The 23,153-nt window shown below is 37.8% G+C and overlaps 1 protein-coding gene across 1 annotated transcript in view; it reads right to left on the reverse strand.

The window, feature by feature from the left end:
• Positions 1-23,153, reverse strand: part of CD2AP (CD2 associated protein) — a 72,784-nt gene that overhangs the window by 9,236 nt on the left and 40,395 nt on the right. Inside the window, exons 7-13 of the mRNA XM_075707744.1 lie at positions 19,870-19,978; positions 15,124-15,215; positions 12,703-12,807; positions 10,160-10,196; positions 9,712-9,774; positions 6,157-6,316; positions 3,843-3,985 (exon numbers count right to left, since the gene is read on the reverse strand). Coding sequence (XP_075563859.1) covers positions 3,843-3,985; positions 6,157-6,316; positions 9,712-9,774; positions 10,160-10,196; positions 12,703-12,807; positions 15,124-15,215; positions 19,870-19,978 — 709 coding nt within the window. The remainder of the gene's footprint in view (positions 1-3,842; positions 3,986-6,156; positions 6,317-9,711; positions 9,775-10,159; positions 10,197-12,702; positions 12,808-15,123; positions 15,216-19,869; positions 19,979-23,153) is intronic.

Raw genomic sequence — 23,153 nt, forward strand, 5'->3', positions numbered from 1 at the left:
AATACCATACAACTGGGGATAATTTGAGTCAAAAAATTATTTTAAAGCTGAGTGAGAGCACTTTTCCTTCTAGAAAGATGAGTTAATTTAAGCAGTTACTTAGGATAGACAATTAGAAACGCCTCTTCTGCAAGCTTAACATGGACCCATACATAACTGCTAGAAGCTTAACAGATACAATTAGGTGAGAAGTTTTTGTTAAGATTTGTGAATGCTTCAAGTGCATTCATACCAGTTTGTCTTAAAAAGCCTTCACAAAAAGAAGCAAAGCTGAAGGGGCGTCTAAAGAAATTATGGTTCCAAGATCTCATGCGGCTGGGGTTTAAAAACCCATGACAGAAGTGGAACATATCCAGTATTTTAGAAGACAAGACCTCACAGTAATCTGCAGAGTAAAAGAAGATGGCAGTCCTTTCTCTTATTACTCATCTTGCTGATATTGCACCCCCAAAATTTAGGGGACAGATACAAGCTTTAGAATATTAAAATTTGCAATTGATCAATAGTAAGGTATTTGCTACAATTAAGCATGTGCCTAATACACAACTTTCACAAATACTGTTTTACAAGACTCGGGATACTACGCAACTATGAAGTCTATGGCTAATATGCACTACAGAAAGATAAGGCCATTCAACCTAAATATACCACAAGTCCTATAGGTGTTGAACACATTTCACTGTAAACACTGTTTGGCTTACCAATAGCTGAACTGTAAAGTTTTTCTTGGGTTTGTGGTTTGGTTTTTTTTTTTTCTCCCCCCACCTCTACAAGTTCCTAATTGAAAAGTATACTTAAAGTAACTTCTTGTTTAACAGCTAAGGCAAACAGGCATTCAAAGAAACACAAAAGCATTTTAAATTGAAACCCCAAAATTTTAGTATCAATAACTGCAACTGAAAATTACGCTTATGACGTTAAGAAGAGGCTATGTGTATGGCATAAAGCATTTGGATTTCCTTATAGATTGTTATCTTACCAAAATGGAGAAGGGTAGGGTAATTTCCTGACACGTAAGAAGGGAAACATGGCAAACAGGATAGGAAACAAAATCTGGAAAGAAAAGTCAAGGAGAGGAATGTCTAGAAAAAGATTCTGAACAAAAAAAATTATTTTACAAAGCAGGAAAAAGAAACATTTGTAGAAGAAACAGAATCGCTTTACATGTTCAGCATGCTAGTATTACAGCTTTAGTCTTTTACAGTACTTTAATTCTAACCGAACAGAGAAACATTTACGCAATTTTTCAAATAAAGCTTTAAGAGGAGGTACTTCAACACGATCAATGTTTCTGAATTTTTTTTGTCCTTATCTGATGGCTGAGGGCCTAATTTTGGTCTGGGTTGGGTTGGGTTTTCCTATAGATACAAAATATTTACAGCTTTTCCTCAGGCTAAACTGAAAGTGGCTGAACCTACACCACACTCCATGGACAAACAAAGTTGAAAAAAAAAATAAACCTATACTTAAAGAAATTGGTTTTCTAAAAATTAATTCACTTCAGGATCTCAAGCTAAAAAAAGAGAAGGAGGAAGGAGGGAAAAGGAGGAAGGAGGGAAAAAACCCAAAGAAAAAAGAGAAGTGGAAAAAAAAAGAGACCCTGGTAATGGAGTTGCCAACCCCAGCCATACATTTCTCCCCATGTTTTAGTATCTAATCTAGTTCTTGTAATATTTAACAATCTTAAACTTTTATATAAGGACCCAGCATTTTTGGAGCTTTATATAGCATTAGCTGCTGCATGGAGTATTACATCTTTAGCAGCAGAATGCATAGAGACATAAAGCATGAGATTCGTTAGATTTTACTGGCAGGAGTTTGGACTAGACCCCTTTTACAAAAGCAGTAAAACTACAAGTGACTTATGCAGATAGTTTTAAACAAGGGCAATTTCACACAACAGAGGACTTGAAACTTTCCTCAAAGAGCAGCTCCTTGACACCGTCAGTGCTGCACCTGCACGTGGGCTGCCTGAGCCTCCTTGGCGTGCTCTGCACCAAACAAGGACCACCGAACACACCCCACCCACTTGCTGGTTCCCCACTCCCACCCCCTGCCCCCCACCATCAGATTTCTCTGAGACTGTAAAATCTTATGTCAGCAAATAGGAATTAATAGATTTTTAAAAAAAAAACAAATTGTATTAAATTAGGTTTCTCATATATATATATATATATATCTCCCCGAATATCTGATACCACAGCTACTATGCTGGTACTCTGGTTATTAAACATGTCAAGATAATTGCACCTAAAGAAAAAGTTCCATCTCTTCATGGGGAGCTTTTTCCTGGGGATAAACGATACTATGCTATACAGTAACACATCTAGCACAACCCTAGAGATAAACATCCCAGTAGTAGGACAAGGCTTACATTTTTAAGGCTAGGTTGTGCATCGCTATCTCATCTCTTGGCTTACTTTGTCTTGAAAGTGTTTGTTCTGCTCCCTCACTCAAACTCATCTTTAAATAGAAGCAATAGTTAAACTTCCAATTCAAAACCTTTAAAACAAGGCATATCACACAATATGCATAGATTTTACTGGGGAATAAAAAAAGAACTTATAAATACTTTAGGGCATTTATAAGTAACACTGATAGTATTTGTAATATTTCCAGGATATTTTAATACCTACTGAAGTCCAGCTTTTTGTGGTTCAGAAAGATGTAACTTCTGTATTAAAAACACACATGAACTAACCTTTCCTCATACAAAGTGTTTGAGTTTAGAAGCACATTTTAAAATTCCTAATAGAAAAAATCAGCACTCCTTCCTATTCATATACTGCTTCAGGTTTTTACTGTGTTATTTTTATCTTGCAGGTGAATTTATTACACTTTAGGATCAACTATTCTACAATATGAATATTGTGACTGGCCTTAAAAAAAAATGAAGTTATGCTACAATTTCAAAATGTGTTATTACTAAAACCTCTTCCAAGATGAAAGGTTGCATTTGAGATACGCAAGCCAAACACTGCAGGTACAATTCACTACAGCTTTTTCTGCAGCGGTTAGTCACACAATAAAACCAATTTAGAGTTTAAAAAAAAATACGCCCACAGCAGATGATCTCTGCCTAAGGGGCACACGGCGGACTGAAATCAGTTGCACTGTCAAGTGAAGGATGAAATGTAACTATATTATAGCTCAGAGAGCCTGATAATCAATGTGGGTGCTTTAACCAGTATCAAGGTTTTTACCGGACAAATTCAGATTTAAAGAGACGCCAGGTATGGCTCAAGCTGCATTAAGCAAAGCCATAAGCATGAAATTGAAATGTCCAATATAGCATGCTGGCCCAAATTTAAGGTATGATAAAGTCATAATCTAGAACAGCTATGAACTTAATCAAAAAACACTGAAGGTAATGGTACTACTAAAAAATATACAAGTTAGCTCGAAAGCAAAAGTTATCTGAAATGCAAGAGCAGAACAAACGGAACCAGTCAGCAAGGAAAACAATTTCATAAAAAAGCAAGATAAAAGTGGAAGCAAAATAACATGCTTTCAAATTAGAAGAACAAACCACTACCTATGTTTCTCCCTTCCTGTCATCTGTTACAACACAGACCTCATCAACTACCTCCAAATAGCCTACTGACATCTGTTCATCACTTGCTGACTTGTACCTTCAGCTACCTACAGCAGTTCTTAAAAAAAAAAAAAAGAAAAAACACCAACAAAAAAAAAACACCCGAAAAACTTTCTACTGAACAGGCATAATTGCACTTCATGGCATGGTATTTTGAGTAAATCACTTAAACAGCTTATTCTAACCTTGAAAAATAATGCAATCCAAACAGAAAAACCTAAAAGAACTTTTTTTTTTCTTTTCTTACCTGATTCTTTAGAGCTCTTTATCACAAGTGAATCTACCTCTACTGATTTTGGTCTAAGTGGTAATGGTTCAGAGTCTAACTTTGGTTTTGCTACTGGCTCAATTTCTGATTTTGGTCGAAGAGAAACAACTTCTCCATTAGATCTGTAGTAAGAAAAAAAAACGACAAGAGTGAAGAGATTAAACAGTTTACAACTAGAACAAACCAAGAATTAGAAGTAAATGGAAAATTTTCAGTAGATTTTATTGTTTTCTAAAGCCTTGCTTAAAATCAAGTCTTTCAGAGAGCAATTCTACTCCTATAAAAGCCAATTCTTCTGTTCCAGCTCTCGCAGAGTTGTCAAACATGTACAATCCCCTTGTAAAAATAATCCAAGACTTTTACTGCACAGCACATTTTGGCACTTTAAATCTAAAATATTACACTTCTGTGCAACAGAAAACAAGAAAGCTGAATAGCACCTTCAGTAATATCTCTTGAAATATTCAGAAACACTCAGACTCCTTGACATCAAAATCTTCCTGTAAAGAAAAAAGCTGCCAAAACCAAGTTATTTCTTTCTGGGTATAGAATAAAGTACCTTGTATATATGGCTTTTATTCTACCATCTATTCTTTGTATGTCTGATCACATCATCCAGGGACAAAAAAAAAAATCCACCAAAACAAACAAACAAAGGAACAGATTACATTTTCCTTTACAATTCTTGCCATCATTTATGCCACAGCATAAAAACAAAGTATATAAATGGACTAGTTGTTAGCTTCAGTGTGTCCCTGTCATTAACTCCTCTCCAATATCCTTTATTTGGAAGTTTTATTGCAGCAGAAAAAGAGACAGCAGCCTTATCTTCCTAGAGCACTGTTAAACTTTCAGATATTTAAACGTATTTAAATACCCCTAAAATTTAGCATCTTCAATTATTAAAGGACCACAGTTTACTACAGACCTCTATCTGCACACGTGTATCCCTTTATATCCATAATTATTTTCTAAAATGAGGGAGGGGAACATGACTTGTGGTTTTTTTTAAAAAAAAAAAAAAAAAAAAAAAACAAAAACAAAAACCAAAAAATCTTTTCTCAGGAAACTCTCCAAAATACCAAGTGATATAACACAATTACATACTGAAACCTTAAACAGAAGTGGCAATGGTCTCACTCTTCAGTCAGGCATCCAGTGCTCGCAGGGCTGCGCAGGGTGGGACCAGAGGCAGCTCTGCCTAGGCTGTCCTCTGTTGGAGTCAACTGTCCAAAGTACGTGCCTTGCCCACGCTCCCTCTCCTCACTGCCCTCCCTCCTCAGCGTTTTCTCCCTTTAGATATTCTTCCTTTTGATTCAGCTATACAGGAGATAAACCTTGACAAACTCTTGCTGCCACCCTGTATCTTTGCAGGTATTTAAGGTGCAAGTTCTTTGATGTAGCAGCTGTCTGCTCCTTTATTTGTACAAGGCTAAGTGCATCATGACCTTATTTTCTCATGGTTCTTTCAAGTCGACTAAACATCCCAAAGGGACAGTTACCCGTCAGCAGTTTATTTACAGTTTTGGGTAAGGACCTAGCAAATACTTTGATGGGGACAGAAAAGGAAACAAGGGAAACTGTGTGGGTGGGATTGTATTGATGCAAAATTAGTCTGAGTGAAACACCACAAATAATTGTTTCAAACTCATGAGAAAAAATTTTTTAAAAGCAGATCTGAAAGAAATAGTGAGCGATTACTTGCTATTACACCCCCTATTTGTTCCAGTTAACTGAGGATACTCAAGACAAGAGTATAGAGACTGGGTGTGGTTCTGTATTAAGTGCTTTCTTCCCCAGAAGAGCACATGAGCAACACTGAGTACCTTAAGCACAGGTACTAACTGCACTCAACCCTTCCTTTCCATCTAAGTGCTGAAACATTGAACACTGATGCAGCTCAAATCTTCAGGTTTTATCCAACACAGTAATAATTCTCAAGTATCATGTCCGCAGACTCTTTTACACCATGCCACTATTGTAGCTACAACTTCTTCATTACTGGGCAGGCTTAAAGCAAAGCAGCCCACAGATTGTAACTTCATCTGCCCCATGGTTAGTAATGCTGTAATATTTACTCTGAGATGGATTCAATGTCTCAAAAAATTAGAAAATTGTAAGTTCACACTGATAAAGACTTGGAGAACCAAGACACTGGTGGGTGTAGGGCAAAACTTATTCTTGCATCCTTTTCACCCTGAAAACATGTTTCTTCCCATGTCATCCACGAAGGAAGATCGAACAACAAACCAAATAAAATATACTGGGTGTACACAATTTAAGTTATACTGACTTGGATACAGGTGATGGAAAAACAGGTTTATCTGGACGTTTTGGGTGCAGAAGCCCCGCTCTCAGTAAGCTGTTAGTCTTGCTTGGAGGAATAGGCTTCTTGGGTGGTACTTGAGGAGCCTGTGGCTTCAAAGGCTTCTGATCCAAAGCTCCTTTTTCATCTGACAAAATAAGTCACCATAACATTTTAAAAACCCATGTTGTCTAGAATTCTTACAATGCTAACCAATTAGAAAGCAACTGCTGTCAGAAATATTTTCTTTGAAGATCAAAGTGAAAAACACACATGCAAGTGTCTTAAGCAATACCTTATCAAAACACACAAACTACTTACCTAAACTTAAAAAACATTACGTTAAAGTAAGCAAAACCATCTTTCTACCAACATGAAAGAGTAGTAAAAAAATTATGGATTCACATTATTGCACTGCAAATGACAGCTAAGAATGAAGAATCTCTCTGTATTGCTACTGCTTTCTCTTTTCTATGAATTCACCTTATCTTCTCTTAAAAAGGTAGGGGTTTTTTTTTATTATTTTTTTGTTTTGTTGTAACTGGACTTCTTCCATACACAAAAGCAGCATAATTTATCTATGGAAAAAAGGGGGGGAAAACAATTATCTGAATAACTGAATTTATTTTTTGATAAAGTCTATCTTCCCACAAATTCAAGATACTAATTAAGTATGGATAAACAAACAAACAAACAAAATTATTGTTCAATGACTGCATGACCTAATTGAATACCATCCAGAGGAGCTGACATATAACATATGGGACACTGAAAAATTCAAGCTGCTTCACAAACGTTAGTTGAGTAGTCTTCAACCCACATTCCCTAATCACACCCTGTGGGATATCCAGAGCATACCTTCTACTTTTCCTTGTAAAACTATGCTACGGCTCAATGAGGCATGCATAAAGTACTGAGGATTTAAAAGATCATTGTTAGGTTACAGTAAGGAGTTCCAGTCCTTTACAGTTACTGCCCTTAACAAGGCATTAAATCAGTAAACTGCGATGGAGAGACTGACCTGCAGCTTTGATTCTCCCTATCCTCCCTTCCTATGACTTTGCCTTCAACCAAGTATTGGTCTAATGTAAAATGTTTACACACGCTATGGATTTGGGGGTAGAGTTGGAAATTTGCTTCAGCTCCATCCTAGCTAAGTGCCTGAACTGCCAGGTCTATGACTGACTGACTTTGGACAAGTCCTGCAGCTGTTGAGTGTCAGCCCTCCAACCGTACAACGGGAAAACACTGATTTTCTTTCATAGGAATACTTGGAAGTAAACAGATCATAGAGATACTTCTGCAAGAAAGCATTATCCAGGGCTGAATTGTCTTCCTGCTTTGGGACATCTGAACATTAGGAGGAGATATGAACAAAAAACCTAAACTGGTTGGCATCCCCTTCCAGTCTCTCTTAGTATCGAGTTAAAAAATAAAATACTGAAGTAGTGGAAGGGTTTTGCCACATGATGGTGCTGACTGTCCTGTGTAAACCAGCCTGCTACCAGTGCTAAGCCACTCCCGCCTACGGATCCTATACGCGAGATTTACATGGCCAATAGCAGTATTACTGAAGATCATCAATTAGCTTTATTTTAGCTATACTGAACGCAAGTTGAGAATTATGCCTTTTGTTTTTGAGAATACGTGAATTCATAAACAGAGCAGGAAAAATGCCATCATCAAATTGTATTCCTGACTTATCATCTGTCAGTTTTCCCTTCAATTACTCCCACTCAAAATCTGAATCTAAAAACAGTCCACAGCTAAGTGGGAAAAGTTAATACCAAAGGTTGAGATTCACCATGAGCACAGAAATCGGACAATTTTGCTGGACAAAATGGCATGCCTCTTTTTTGGATTTTGCTCTGCCATGAAATAGATAAGGCTTGGCTAAAAATGAGTAATTTAATAATAGAAATAAAAATACTAATCTGAAGAGATTTACACTGGACAAAATTTTCTACAAGATACCACTAAGCATCATCCACTCTAAATACAGAAATGTTTACAGGACTGTTGCCTTTCATTTTTGATCAATTTTTGATCACAATTAAAGGCAGATTTATTATTCTCCCAGTAGGCATTAAAAAAAATTACATGGTCTGATAGATTGTGATTAGAGCTGCTCAATTAATATTTTTTTGAAAACTAATTACAGTACATTTTCATACTTAATGAACTTAATCACTCCTTTCAACGTGGTTATTTTTCCACAAGTAAAACTGCACTGATAAAGCGGCATTTCTTCTAGTAAAATACTACTGCTATCTAAGTAAGCAGCTTTTTTAAGACCTGACCTTCAACTGAATACAAGACAGACTTTTCCTCCATCATTTCCTGTACCACAGTAAAGGACAGTTCTCTACCTTTTTTAATTTTTCAGAAGCTTTCATGTTCCTAAGCATTTTGGATGGTGTCACTCTTTTTTTTTTTTCTCTGTATTACTCCACAAACAGTTGAACTCAACTATGCAAAAGGTAACACCATAGTACAAAAAGAACCCATCTAAAATTAAACTTACTTCAGTTTAAATAAACTTAAAACTTATAAAGAGCCACGTGATCAAAATTTCTAGAATAATACAGTTATCTCAACTGACACCTGACTGTTCCAACAGATAAAAGTAATTTGTGTGCTCACATGCAGAGGAAAAATAGCTGAGTTTAACAAGTATTCTCCATATGAAACACCTGAGAACATGCTTTGTTTAAAACATGAGTTATAAAAACTGCCCAAGGAAGCCAAGAAACCCATTGAGCAGGCTTACTTGTCAAAATGCTGTTTAGCCATGGTCAGGCACAGCTCACTGTTCACAGAACGGAGTATGTTTTTGTAATATGGTTAAGCTGCGGTAATATCAGAACTTTTTCTTTAAGACCCAACCGACAACATGTTTTTTTAAGCTTCTGACTTTTAAACGCAGTCAAAACATTTTCTCAGTTTGACTTGGCAAGTTTTTCAAATATGAAAAGCAACCTTTTAGAAATATGCTTGGGTGATAATAGTAGCTTTTCTTCTGCAAAGAAGGTGTCCTTTAAATTTTAAGAATAAAGTGGTAAACATCTCCAAATTCTGTGGGACTGGAAAACATGGAATATAGCAAGAATTAACAGGACAAGAAATCTCAATTTCTGAGCATCGTGACTGTCAGAGACTGATTTTGGCCAAAACATTCAGAAGCAGCAGCAAACTGTTTTCATTTCTAATAACTTACTATTGCTATTCAAAACTACAGTCACTATCATAGAACTATACTTAAATGAATTCAATAGTAACTATGTTATTATGCAGTGCAATCAACATTTCTCAGAATGTGATGCAGTAATAAGAAATACACATTTCATAGAAGTGTAGTTCTTCTAATCACCCTAAAGACATTTCCATAACATCACAGACACGACAGCTTCAGTAGATGGTATCACAACAATCCGTATGACGTCTTCCAAACAGGCACCTATTGCACAGAGCAGCCAAGCTAAAAATTGTAGCTCATTTACAAGAGCATAGTCTGAAATTCACTATGAAGAAAACTGGTCTCACCTTTTTCTTCAGGCCTCAAAGAAGGGAATTTCTTCTCTCCAGTTGGTAATTCAGGCTTTGGAGCTGAATGCAAAAACAAACCATAGACATTTCTCAAAAGAGCTTTAATTATCTTAGTCACTAACTAAAAATATGACATACACCACTTTGTGTTTATATTTTCTCCTTTGCAAGGAGTGTAATACCATAATACCATTTATAAACACTCGAGTCCAGCAAACTGTAGGCTTGCATTAAAATGTTTCCAAAGTAGGCTCCATCATAATTTTGAAAAATATATAGCAGCAGCATAATACATAAAGCATAAAAAGTAACCTCAAACTGTGACTATGGGTGGCTGCATTACTAGGAAATACAAAGCTACTTCTGAATTTTCTTTTGAAGTCATGCACTGCTGCTGAAATTTAGTATTTCCTCAGACACGTATCACCACACATATACTACGTACCTGGAGTTTTAACTGGAGGTGGAGGTTTCTTTGGCTTCTGCAAAATGGGGGGAGGGGGGGAAGAAAAAAAAGGTCAAATAAATAAACAAACAGATATTATCTATAGAAGACACTCTTATTTGTGTTTTGTTTTGCATACTGTAATGTCTAACTTGTTTATGAGCCGATTTCAAAGTATTTCACAAAGGAGGCAATCAATTCACAGGCAGGAAACACAGAGAACTGGAGTAATGCCTCTGACAGCTCCCAGACAACCAGTTTGCAAAAACAGGAACAAAATGCAGGTTTCTTCAAATCAGATCAGTATTTCAGCAATGTGCCTAAGCACTAGAGGTACAAAGAACTAAAACCTAAGAATTGCATCTTTTCTAGTCCAAAGAACTGCTCTGATCGCACCCATTGTAATTTCAATATGTAAACCTCAATCTGGGTTAGTACAATGCAAGTGTAAAGGAGTAAATCAGGCAAATTTTTGAACCCCAAATGGTCACTTTCACTGAAAAAGAGAAAAAAAAAAAAGCTTTAAATTAAGTTTCAGAAGAACTATTTTAATTGACTTCTAAATTACAACAGTGTAAAAAAAAAAGTTAGCAGCATTTGCAACATAAACACTGCAGTTACGTGAAAAACATTGTTTTGAGCTTCCTTATCACTGTATATTTAAGTGAGGAAAGGTGCACAAACTACTCTAGCCATTAAAAATTTACAAAGTATTATGCTGCCACAGTTTGTACATTGAAAAGAACTCTATTTTAAAAGGCGGTCACTCATCACTTTCCTTAGACTGCTAAAGTTGGATTTGATTCTCTCTCCTGTTGAAGGAGTACTGGCACCTCTCAGGACAGACATCTCGAGCCACCTCATCCTCAGAATCTGATTCATGAAAGTGCTCTAGAAGAGGTGTCTTTGTGGTTGTACTAAGGACAAGACTCACTGATTAAAATGATCACAAAAGCCTACAAAAACACTTGTTCTTTATACAAACACTGCTGAAACCGTATGGGCTCAGTCTAATACAGCCCCTCCAAAAAATGACTTGTAGTGTGTATTTTTGAAACAGTTGCTATGGATGGATTTCATGTCTGTGTCCCTACCACTACTGAATAAGCTGCTCTTAATGCATAAAGATTTTATTCTGACAAGTGAAATGTCATTAAGCAAGCATGAAAACCCATATTACATTTCTTTCTCTAGTTCCAGAGAACACAAAAGCTAGTGAACTTAAGTAACAAGACCATATTGTCTGTCTTTCCCCCAAAAGCAAATACATTATCCAGCTCTGCAGCACTGCTATCTGTATCAAAAACAATTACACTGAAAGTTCAGCATCAACTTGCCATTATACAATTCTGATCTGTGTTTTTATTAAGTCAGTATCAACTAGCTGATTACAATAATCAGCCATCCAATGCCTTGAACTTCAAAGCTGCTCAGTGCAAGGTGAATCCCTGCACTGAGACACACTACACAAAGCAGAATAAAGGATCAAAGCAAGGTCTGTCTATAGGAAACATTGTTTATGGTAAAAGAATATTTTTTTCTCTCTCTCAAGGGAGCAATTCTGTATTGCAAAAGAGCAGTACTACCCACCCACCCCCTCAAATCAAGTCAGCTGTACGTTACGGCATTTATGCCATCCTTGCAAAGCTGAGAATCAGTTTGAAAAGAAAATGCTGACTTGGAGCAACTGAACTTCCTGTGTGTGTTAGGTAACTGAGGTTAAATGCTAAGTTAATAACTGTCAGGTTGCATCTAGCAATCCTCTGTGAATGTCCAATTCCAGACCAGATGGCACTAAGTTACCACGAAACTCTGAAACTATGTTCTGCTGAGATACAGGCTTCAACATTTAGATGTCCTGATCTGGAGCTGAATCCACCCCAGCTGGGGATGATGCACATTTGTGAATTAACACAGCCATCTTTGCTACACAAAACTTGTCAGAACCAAAACGTCATACTAAACTGAACAAAAAAATTACAAAATAAAAACCAAAATTAAAAGACAAATGAGTACCACATGAAAATATGGATTTCTATAAGTCAGTACATGAGATGGTGAAAAAATATTTCTAGATCCCACTCAAAGATCATCCCTCATGCACTGCAACTTCCTGGCAAGTCTTAACATGGAAAAATCCTAGTAGGTCCCACAGGGGTCATTCAACATTTTGCAATTATAGTTACTTACAGGACTACAGATGCAAGAGACCAACTGCTTATCTCCTTTCAAAACAGTAAGGGGTTAATTCAGTAATCAGTTACACATAACACCATGTTATCAGAACTACATCCTTTTCTATATGACGTAACCATCCTCAGTAATTACAGTTAATCTCGAAAAGCATGTCTCAGTTTAATACTTAAGGAAAAGTTAGCACAGACATAAACCTTTAAATCTTTCTTCGATACAGCTCATACAAGGTAAAGACTGCCACAACTGTATTAATATTTTAAGCAGCATAATGTGCTGTGAAGTCTTTTATTCCTTGCATTTCCATCAATACTTTTTTGTGATACTAAACCATACACATAAGAACTTACAGGGAAGTCTTTATCAGACTCTTGTATTTGAACAGCAAAGTTATCTGGGAAGACTCCTTCTTTACCATTGAGTTCCCCTCTCCACCAGCCCGGCTCTCCAGTGTCCTAAAACAAACAACAGAACATTTCAATCAATATTTACTTCTTCCCCAGAACAGATACAGTTACAAGAACAATGTTTTTGTTTTTACCCACAGTATAAAATAGTCATTTGCCTGAAATATCATGTTTATAAGAGGAATATTTTAGACACCTTAGCAAGGGGAAACAGCTACAGATCAGATGAGGTTTCGGTCTCTTTCTGTTTGTGGTCTAAAAAGCAGGGTGAAATTATATTACATCATATATAAGATAAGGGTGTAAAGATAAGACCTGCAAAGGAAAGGAAAGCACATAAACCCAGTTATGACCCAATGCATGACATTCAATATTCTCAACTTCCTTGACCAGCAACTTACTCAGTAAATACTTCAAGTGTCATTGGACTAACACACAATTCTACTAAATAGAAGTAATTCTGATGTGATTGATCAGGTCCACTGGTCTGAAAAGGGTGAAGCAGCAAGAGGATATACCCTACCCGGGGGGGGAACAACCCAACAACACACCACATTAAGACTGGGGCGGGGGGAAGGAAAAAAAAAGGAGAATTAATTTAGTGGCACAAAAATCCATTACATGATCTTACTGGATCAAGGCCTTAGTTTGTCCATAGCAGAAAGTATGACGTTATTTGAATATTTCAGCAGAATAAATAACAGCATTCCTCTTTGCTTGAGATCCAAAATACTGCAGATGTCACTCCTTCATACAAATCCAAGTGCATTACTGCCGACATGTGCCACTGTTAGCGGCACCAAGTATTTCACCCCAAAGTTCAGTCAAAGTTCAGTACACAACAAGGACAATTCAGCACTCACTCAGATAAGACACTGAACAGGTAAAAGAGAGGGGGAAAAATAAAATAACTATTAAAAAAAATCCACCCCATATTAAACTAAAGGAGGAATTGGCAGGAAAAAGACCTGAATAGGTGCTTAGTGCTAAAAGTTTTCTTTCATTTCTCCCTCTGTCGCCCTTTCAATTAAGTACTGTAGAGTCCAATTTCTGAACAGTGTGCAGTCATGAATAGGATAAGGCATCTATTGCTAAACTTCACTCAGACAGTGCTGAGGTCTGCTAGAAAGTCAGAGACAACTCCATGGAAAATGATCATAGGCAGAACAAACAGAAAAGGAATGGCCAAGGGGGACAGGCTTTGCACAAAGTGTACATGCTAGAAGAAAAATACCTTAACACTTGGCAAGACCAAAACCCTGGACTGAGGCAGACACCTGACATTTACATCAATATACTCAGACTTCAGAAGATAAGTTTTGGAGGGAGAGCTCTGCTCTGGATAACTCTTCTTCACTCCAGTTTGGACCGGCATATGCTTTGGATAAATTGGTTTAAAAACAACAGAGAGGCAAGAGATTCAGTGAAGATGGGGCAAGGGCTGTCACATTTACAAAAGTGCCTTCCATAACTACTCTTTTCCACTGTAATTACAGTCAATAATACTGATACCAATTTTCTTGTTAAGTGGCCATCTTTTCCATAAACTTTAAATCCTCCTGAAGAAAAAAGAAGTGTTACTTTTCTTCTATAACTGTGTGAAAGCTGAAAACAAAAAAAGAAACTTCCTACTTTTTTTAGGCAAGTCCTTATTCCTTAATATAGCAGCATATAAACTAACAAAAGACTGCAGAGTACTGCGGGGAAATTAAGTATGGGTAGGTTCATTTCTTGTTTAAAACCATCTCTGCAACAAGATGACCTTTCAAAAAGGTGTTTTCAATATTCAACACAAATAAGAACATTCAACCAAATAATCATGTTTCTCTAAATATCCAGACAGTATCATTGATTTCTGTATGGTTATTCTGAAACACCAAGTATCTCTAACACCTGGACTTCATTCTCCTACTGAAAACATTTGCTCAGTTTTTTTCATAATACCTAGATCAAAATCAGTATGCGCAGATCTTAATTTCTCACCTTTTGACACAATAATACTTTCCAACCATCACCTAGGTCAGCCCAATATACCACCACAGAAAAAGTACAAGTTCTGAAGGTAAAAGGGCTATTTGCAAAGCTTTTCCAATCTTCTCACTGAAAAGGCATTTCGTACTGGGTGTCCACTGATCCAACTGGTCTTTGAGGAATCTAAGATAACTTCCCACTCTGGAACGATCTTTAAGGACATCTGTGTCTCCAGTGAGTGCAGAAGCAAAGAGCTGACGCTCACATGAAATGTATCAGTCTACAGGAATATCGACTCCAACAGACTCTCCTGCTTTCACATTTTAAACATTACCTACCTGTACGAAATCCACAAAACCTATATAAGTGGTTAAAGCAGAGTGAACATCTTACCTTACTGATTGTTTGAATGACCTCGCCTTCTTTAAAGCGGAGTTCATCATTTGAACCTTCATTGGAAGCTACTGTCCTGCAATATTCCTTGGCTGAAACAAAGCAGCACAATTAACTACATTTGCATACCATGAGTAGTAACATACATATACCAGCTCACTTATGCTGTCTGAAAGGAGAGCTCAGAAATGAACACTATAATCATACTTCCCTTCTAGACCAGCCATCTGAGACTGCTTTACAAATATTCTCTATGTCATTCATATCACAAGAAAAGTAAGACTATATATTTACAGAGCAACAGAGATAAATCTTTGTGAAATCAGTAGTTTAAGCTCTAAAATATTTTTTCCACAACAGCAACTTAATTCAAGTACTCTGACTTTGGAGGGAGAAGAGAGGAGCCTACTCAGTTAAAATTGTAACAGCCTATCTAACCCTCCCCATAGCATTATATACTTAATTTTGAGCTACTTTAGACAAAATGGTTTCAAGCTCTTTATTGAGAGTTTATATGATATTTTCTCAAAATTGATCTACATTTCAGATTTGCAATCCTAATTAAATATGTGCAATTGTTTCAAGGTGACATCCTTCACTAACGCGTACAATTACAGAAACTTCAAATACCCAAGCAGCGCATTTGCTGAAATTCTGCAATGAAATCAAGTAACTGAAGCAAAGGAATTCCTTGGCTAAGCATCTGAAACCAGAGCTCATCTGAGTGATCAACTCAGACAGTCACAGCCTCTTCTGCAAAAGCAGAAAGAATAATTCAATTTTTTCCATTTGGTAAAGTTCAATAACTAATCCATTTTAAACTGTGATAATGATTTCAGGTGAAAAAGCAGGAGGATTTGTTTTCCTTTCCCCCACGCTAGAACAAAAACAACATGAGAAACGCCAAAATACATTAATACAGAAAGATGTGATTGCAAAGCATGTTTTGCACCTTTTTTAACCCCAGCACACATAAAATAATTTACCAAATTGTCCTGGTTTCAGCTGGGATGGAGTTAACTTCCTTCCTAGTAGCTGGTATAGTGCTGTGTTTTGGATTTAGTAGGAGAATAATGCTGGTAACACACTGATGGTTTAGTTGTTGCTCAGTAGTGCTGACACCAGTCAAGGACTTTTCAGCTTCCCATGCTCTGCCAGGTGCGCGAGAAACTGCGAGGGGGCACAGGCAGAATAGTTGATCCCAACTGCCCAAAGGGCTATTCCATACCATATGGCGTCATGCTCAGTATAGAAACTGGGGGGGGTTGGCCGGGGAGCAGCGATCGCTGCTCAGGGACTGGCTGGGCATCGGTCGGCGGGTGGTGAGCAATTGCAGTGTGCATCACTTGCTTTGGATATTATTATTACTATTATTATTATATTGTTATTATTATTATTTTACTTTATTTCAGTTATTAAACTGTTCTTATCTCACCCCAGGAGTGTTTCTCACTCTTACTCCTCCGATTCTCTCCCCATCCCATCGGGGCAGGGGAGTGAGCGAGCGGCTGCGTGGTGCTGAGTTGCTGGCTGGGGCTAAACCACGACGCAAACAAAAAGGCTGGATTTCTATATCTGACAGATTAAGGAACGGGAAGCAAACAAAAAGGACTCTAATGCGCTGCCATAACCTATCAGGTATTCGGCACTGACAACACACACAGGTGAGCAGCTGCGTCAACCCCCAGCCGGAGAGCAGCACAGCACCAAGGCATCGTCCGGATCGTCTGCAAGTCTTAATGAGTGCCTTTTGCTGCATGGTAAGAAAATAACCGAGTGAGTTGCAGTTGAATCTTTGTTGTTGTTGTGTTTTGTTTAATCAAGATACAAATCTTTAGTTAAAAAAATGCACAAATTGTATTCTTAAATAAAAGTCTACCTTGGTCAGCGACAACCACTACGTTAAAATGCAAAAGTAGGCCAAGCTTAAGAGATAGATATATACAGATAACTATATAGATATACATAGATATGTAACCACATGAGTAATCCTAGGTACAAGAACTTGCGTTATTTTACTGCCTTATCTAGTGATCAAAAACACTCAACTATACATTGATAATATTGTGGTTTGTGAAGAATTATAGAAACATAAGCAGAACCATGTTAGAGAGATGAATATTTAAATCGAGGTTAAAAAAAACCCAAACCACACTGACTAAAAAGACAATTCAACAGGCACACTACAAATACCTATCAAATTCAGGGATTTTATTCATTAGCAATGAGTAAGTGTAACCCAAGTGTAATACATTTCCATAGGTCCTGGTTCTGTAAAAAAACGTGCATTTCCTTACTGCCTGCCTGGGGATTTGGCCCGTACAGCTGAACTATACAATCCTTCCCTCCCCTCCTCACATAGAATCATAGAATCGTCTAGGTTGGAAAAGACCTTTAAGATCACCCAGTCCAACCATTAACCTACACTGCCAAGCCCACCTAAACCAATCAAGGGCAGACTAGACTAAACCATATCCCGAAGTGCCACATACACCGAGTCCCACGACAGCAAACCGTGCCAAAGGGAACCTCGCGCTCTGCTCCGGCTGCCAGGAAGGCTGGAGACGGGGAGCCCGGCACCCCGCCGGCTGCCAGGGCCCCGCACGTGCCGGGCTGCGAACCCCAGCGGTCAGCAGCACCCCCGAAAGCAGGCCACCTTCCTTAGCAGCACCTACAATTTGTCACCCCGGCATCTCGTTTCGTGAGCCCGATATTCTGCCAGTAGTTAAGATGAAGAAAGAGTCCAGTTTAACTCTCCAGCGCTACATGTAAGATGGTATTTACAAACCAGTAAATCTGAACTTCAGGAAATATTTTTAATAAAAGCTAGTTTAAAACCAAATCTTTCCCAAAGACTCAGGACGAACTAAACGGTAGCAGGAATCACAGATGTTGTACTCTAACATAATGAGGGGAAAAAGGGGTCATATTGTGATTATTTTGTTTTTTAAACAAAATATTTTTGCATACTTGCACCAGATGCCAAAACAAGCTTCCCAGAAATAGCAGAGCCACACCGCAAAATAAGCCACACTAGTCTAAACAATTTAGAGATCTCTGTTTATTTGCTAACATATTGAACACAGTTTATTTTAAACTTGCTTTCTCAAAACTGAGGATGATATACATAAAATATACTAAGGTCTGTATTAAAATAAAAACACTACGGAAGAAAATCAAGCTCTCCTCCAAAGGTTGTAAGATGTTCTTAAATGGTGTCTCTTACCTACTGGTACTCTCCTACAGCATCTTTTACTCCCATCTTTAAGTTCCTCTCTGATGTATTCATTTCTCTGGGGAGCAGAGACTCAGCATGGCTACTGGATTAGTCCAATTCCTATGCTTTTAGCATGAGATGCACCCGAAATTATGAAGACAGCTAAATACTCAATGTTCTGAGTGTTCAGTACTGAATGTTCAGATTTTTTAAGCAGACTTGGGTTAATTTTTTACGCAAAGTTTTAGACAAGTCAAATTTCACAACGCTCAGGGCTGCCCATTGTCTTGCTGGCTCTTACAGCAATAGCACTGGAATGAGATAAAAGCAAGACCCCAAGTCTATCCCAGTTCTGAAGTTTAGTAAAGATTTCAAAGTTGCAAGTAAGCATCAACTTCTGTCAAATGCATCATACACAAACTTTTGATATATGCTTTGCACTGGCAAAACTTAAGTATTAACTACTCTTAAGCCATTACATCAAACAATTCTTGACAGTAATCAGCTGTTTGTAGACATGGTAATGCTATTTATAGCTATCCAATTCAATAAAGCCAAAATATGGCTATAAACTAGGGCTCTGACTAACAAACCTGCCATTTCAAATGCCCTGTTGCACTAGATTACACAACTCCTGAACGCAGGCAAAAAGTCAATTGTTTGTTGTAGGTTTTTTTTTTATTTCTGCAAATTATGCATTCCATGTAAAACAACCCACTTACGCCAAAATAAGGTATTTCCGCATAAAACAAAAATATACTTGAAATTACAATACAGAAGTCAAAAAAAGTCTGCTCTGGAACTGGGCGAAATAAGCTGTCTACACATCACATAACTGAGGTTAATTTTTTATATGGGGTTGGCACTCCCGCAAGATGTTTTGGGTTGACTTAAAAATATCTTTCTAGATAAACTATGCAATTTTGTAGTTAAATGAAGTCATAAAATTCTTAGAGATAATAAAAAAGAAAAATAAAAAAGAAGTTGTTATAAACAGAACTGCAATGGAGCTGGGTTATCTAGGGAACAGACTTCAGCAATACATGAGCACCAACCTTCTGATGCAAGAAACTTTGCATACAGTTATGACAACACACTAGCAGCTCCGCAGTAAATCCTGAGCCGAGAGTCACTTCTATAGCTTAGGGACAGAAACTGAGTTAGGAGACTGTTCCATAGCAATAGATTTCCAGCATCCCAGCTGAACACTAAAAGTTAGGCAGAAAGTAAGTCAGTTTGAGCTCATCAACGTAGCAAATTAATGCAAAGGGGCTGCTGCATTAAAACCCCAGCCTTATTTTGTTCTGGGAGATAACCCCACAAGTGCCTTTGATTCATTTTTCACACAAATGCAAGCAAAAACTCCTTCAGACTCTTTTGCATTTGCATAACTCCGCAAAGGTACAGAACATTACACAAAAACCCAGTATACACAAAAGTTTAAGAATGTAACACAAAAAAAAGTGACAACCAAATACTTCTCTAGAGAGGACTACCAAGTAATAGATGCAAAATTCTATCAGCCTTACCTTTTGGTTTACTTTCAGCTTCTGATTTTACTACTTCTGATGAGTTTTCAATTTTTATTGTACTGGGAAAATGAATTAGCTTTGTTCCAGTGGGATGGTTAGGTGATGGCTATGTGAAAGAAAGAGAACTGTGTTAACAAAAATTCATTGAGTTTTACTTTTCATTAGGCTACAGGACATACTCAGGTTTCCATTAGCTGAGATGATGAGAATGACCATCTCCAAGAGATTCAATGAGCTTTCCCATTAAATACTTAACTTACTGTAGTTACTTCATTACGGCCACTGCAATTAGAATTTTGTCTACCGATTAAAGACACAGCACAGCTTTCAACCTGGAAACTGATATCAGGATACTGCCAGATATACTTTTGTGATCGTATTTGGGCAGTTCCAAGTGTTACTGTTCCATTACTCTGAAAATTGCCTCCTCCAGCACGGAACAGAAACGGTTATTTAACAGTTCTGCTGAAAGTAACTCACTGACCACGCTTACTTTGCGCTGGAATAAAGCAGGAATATTCAGTAGCCATACACCACCTCAGCAGAAGAGGCAATCAGGTTTTAACTACTCAGACAAATGCAAAAGCACATGAAAGCCCATCCCAGCTTCTCTTCACTCTTAGCAATTCGTACAGAACCAGAACAGATAAATGTCACTAGAGATTTCTGAACCAAAAAAACCACAGAGGCATTGCAAGCGGTAACAAGTTTCAGAGTTAACATCTAACCAAAATAAATGATCCAGTATTATCTTTTTTCCCCCGGAGAGTTACTCAGCTACCAGGAAGATTCAGCCAGCTTCAGCTGCAGCACTTCTTCAGAGCTCTATAAGCTACACATAGAATATGATCTTACAGTCATTACTTACCTGAACAGCCCTAATAATGTTACTGACATGAAAAATCCCATTGCCTTTAGTTACCCTGTTCATTTTCATTTACAGTTAAACTTTGCAGACTTTCTACTGCCAGAGAAACTAGATTTACTCTCCTTAAAACCAGATGATGCCTGTGGGCTGGTGTTTGGTACCTCTGACATACCATAGAGGAAGCCACGGTCACTTGGGATGTTCTTGGAGTACCTATGCAATTTAACTTGCTCCAGAACACTATATGAAGGAAGCACTAAAATAACCCACCTATGAGATTAAACAAGTTCATCCAACATGGAAATAGCTCTCTACATTTCCCCCTTCCAAAACAAGATGCAATTAGAAGTGCGAGAGGAAGTTTAGGCAGACGGGGTATAAATAGCATGAGCCCAGGCAGAATGCTGGGACCAGCTGAATCCTATCTATCTCCTGCAGGAGCATATATATTCTTGAGCACTTCAGATGTATCAGTGCTCAGCCTTCCTGTGCCAAACAGTCTCCAAATTCCCCAAGGGAAAAAAGCCCTCTCTGCTCTAGAGTTTTCTGATGACAGCTTTTTTTCTTTACTGGCTTAAAGACTGAGAATGCCCTTCCAGCACCCCTCCATCTAACTCCAAAGTGAGTTGACCACAAATCCAAAGAAGCCATCCATTTTCACAAGACCTTCGTGAGAATTATCTCCCTAAGGGCTCTCCAGGTTGTTCTGTAAGTCTGTCTGCCTTTGGGATGACTTCGTCAACAAGCGTAAGTGGAATATTAAGTGCCAAACTAAACTGTTTATTTCATTATCTTTAGGCTACGCAAAACTGTTTTCTCACTTCATTTCTGATCTTGCTGAGAAACAGCCTACAACAACTTTCCAGACAAGCCAACTAAAAAAACCAGAATGCCAACATATTTTAGTGTTTATACACAGTCAAATAACACAATTCGAAATATCTGAGGAGACTTCACATGAATTGAACATAATTTAGATAGGCCCTTTATACACCAAAGTTACAAGGTAGAAAGTAGGCAAACACACTTTTGAACTCTCAATCTCATAACAAGAAAGCAAACTGAAAGCTAGGTCCTGAAACCCTAGCCTAACAGCATTCACACAAAGATATAGAGTTTCCACAGACTCCTACTTCAAGGGACAAAGCCTGGAAAAAAACAAAGAAAATCAACATGCCTTCATAGAATCACAGAATGGTTTGGGTTGGAAGGGACATTCAACGATCACCCAGTCCAACCCTCCTGCCATGGGCAGGGACATCTTTCACTAGACCAGGTTGCTCAAAGCCCCGTCCAACCTGGCCTTGAACACATCCAACAATGGGGCATCCACAACTTCTCTGGGTAACCTGTTCTAGTCTCATAAATAAAGAGTTTCTTCCTTATGTCCAATCTAAATTTACCCTCTTACAGTTGAAAAGCATTGCCCTTTGTCTTGTCCCTATAGGCCTCGGTAAAAAGTCTCTCCATCTTTCTTATAAGCCCCCTTTATATGCTGAAAGGACGCACTGAAGTCTCCCCAGAGCCTTGTCTTCTCCAGGCTGAACATCATCTTCCTTAGGAGATAACATTCCCTGAGCCTTAAACAGAAGGCAATACTCTTGTAATTCATTTTCTAAATCATCTAATGTTTTGACCAGACCAGAAACAAAGAGGACACACACCATGGCTATAGGTGGATGAGCACTGCTCTTAGCACTGCTACAGAGGGAAAACACATTCAAGGAAGTCTCTGTCCCTACCCTCTTTCCAGGGTCTCGCCCTACCTTTTGCCCTACACCATTACAATTATTTCCATAGCACCAAAGGAAATCAAACAGCGAAACAGCATTAATGACCATAACTCACAGACAAAAAATTGACACTGGACAAAGCTTTTAAAAGCTCTCTTGAATTGATCACCCAAGTAAAAACTGAAACACTGGATTATCTCAGCTGCCTTTAATTTATCAAAAGCTGAAAATCCATACATAGCTCTTGGGTTCAGACCAAAATAAAACTTGAACTAAAGCAATTTTGCTATCATCACATTATCTACTCTCTCCTGAGCTTTAAGTTCGATATCAAAAATAAAAGCGCTCATTTTCCCACTCACTCATAAAAAAAGGGGGAAAAGAAAATGAAAGAGGATGCAAAATTGTAGAACAGTATTTTTCAGGATTACACATTTGTATTACATTATGAGCTACAGTTTATGTAGCTCATTAACTTAAGACATCACCAAAGCCAAAAGCTTGGAAGCATTCACTGAAGGACATTTACATTGGTAATGACAGCTGACACCTAGAATGGCAATCTCAACATCCACCAAAACTTGGAAAAAAAACCCAAACCAAAAACTAAAGAAATTGCAAAATATTCCTTGTTTTAAAGGCCAAGTTTAACTTGTATAGGAAGACTTAATAGTCTTGTC

The sequence above is a fragment of the Pelecanus crispus genome, chromosome 3, assembly GCF_030463565.1.
Source record: "Pelecanus crispus isolate bPelCri1 chromosome 3, bPelCri1.pri, whole genome shotgun sequence".
Taxonomy (NCBI): Eukaryota; Metazoa; Chordata; class Aves; order Pelecaniformes; family Pelecanidae; genus Pelecanus; species Pelecanus crispus.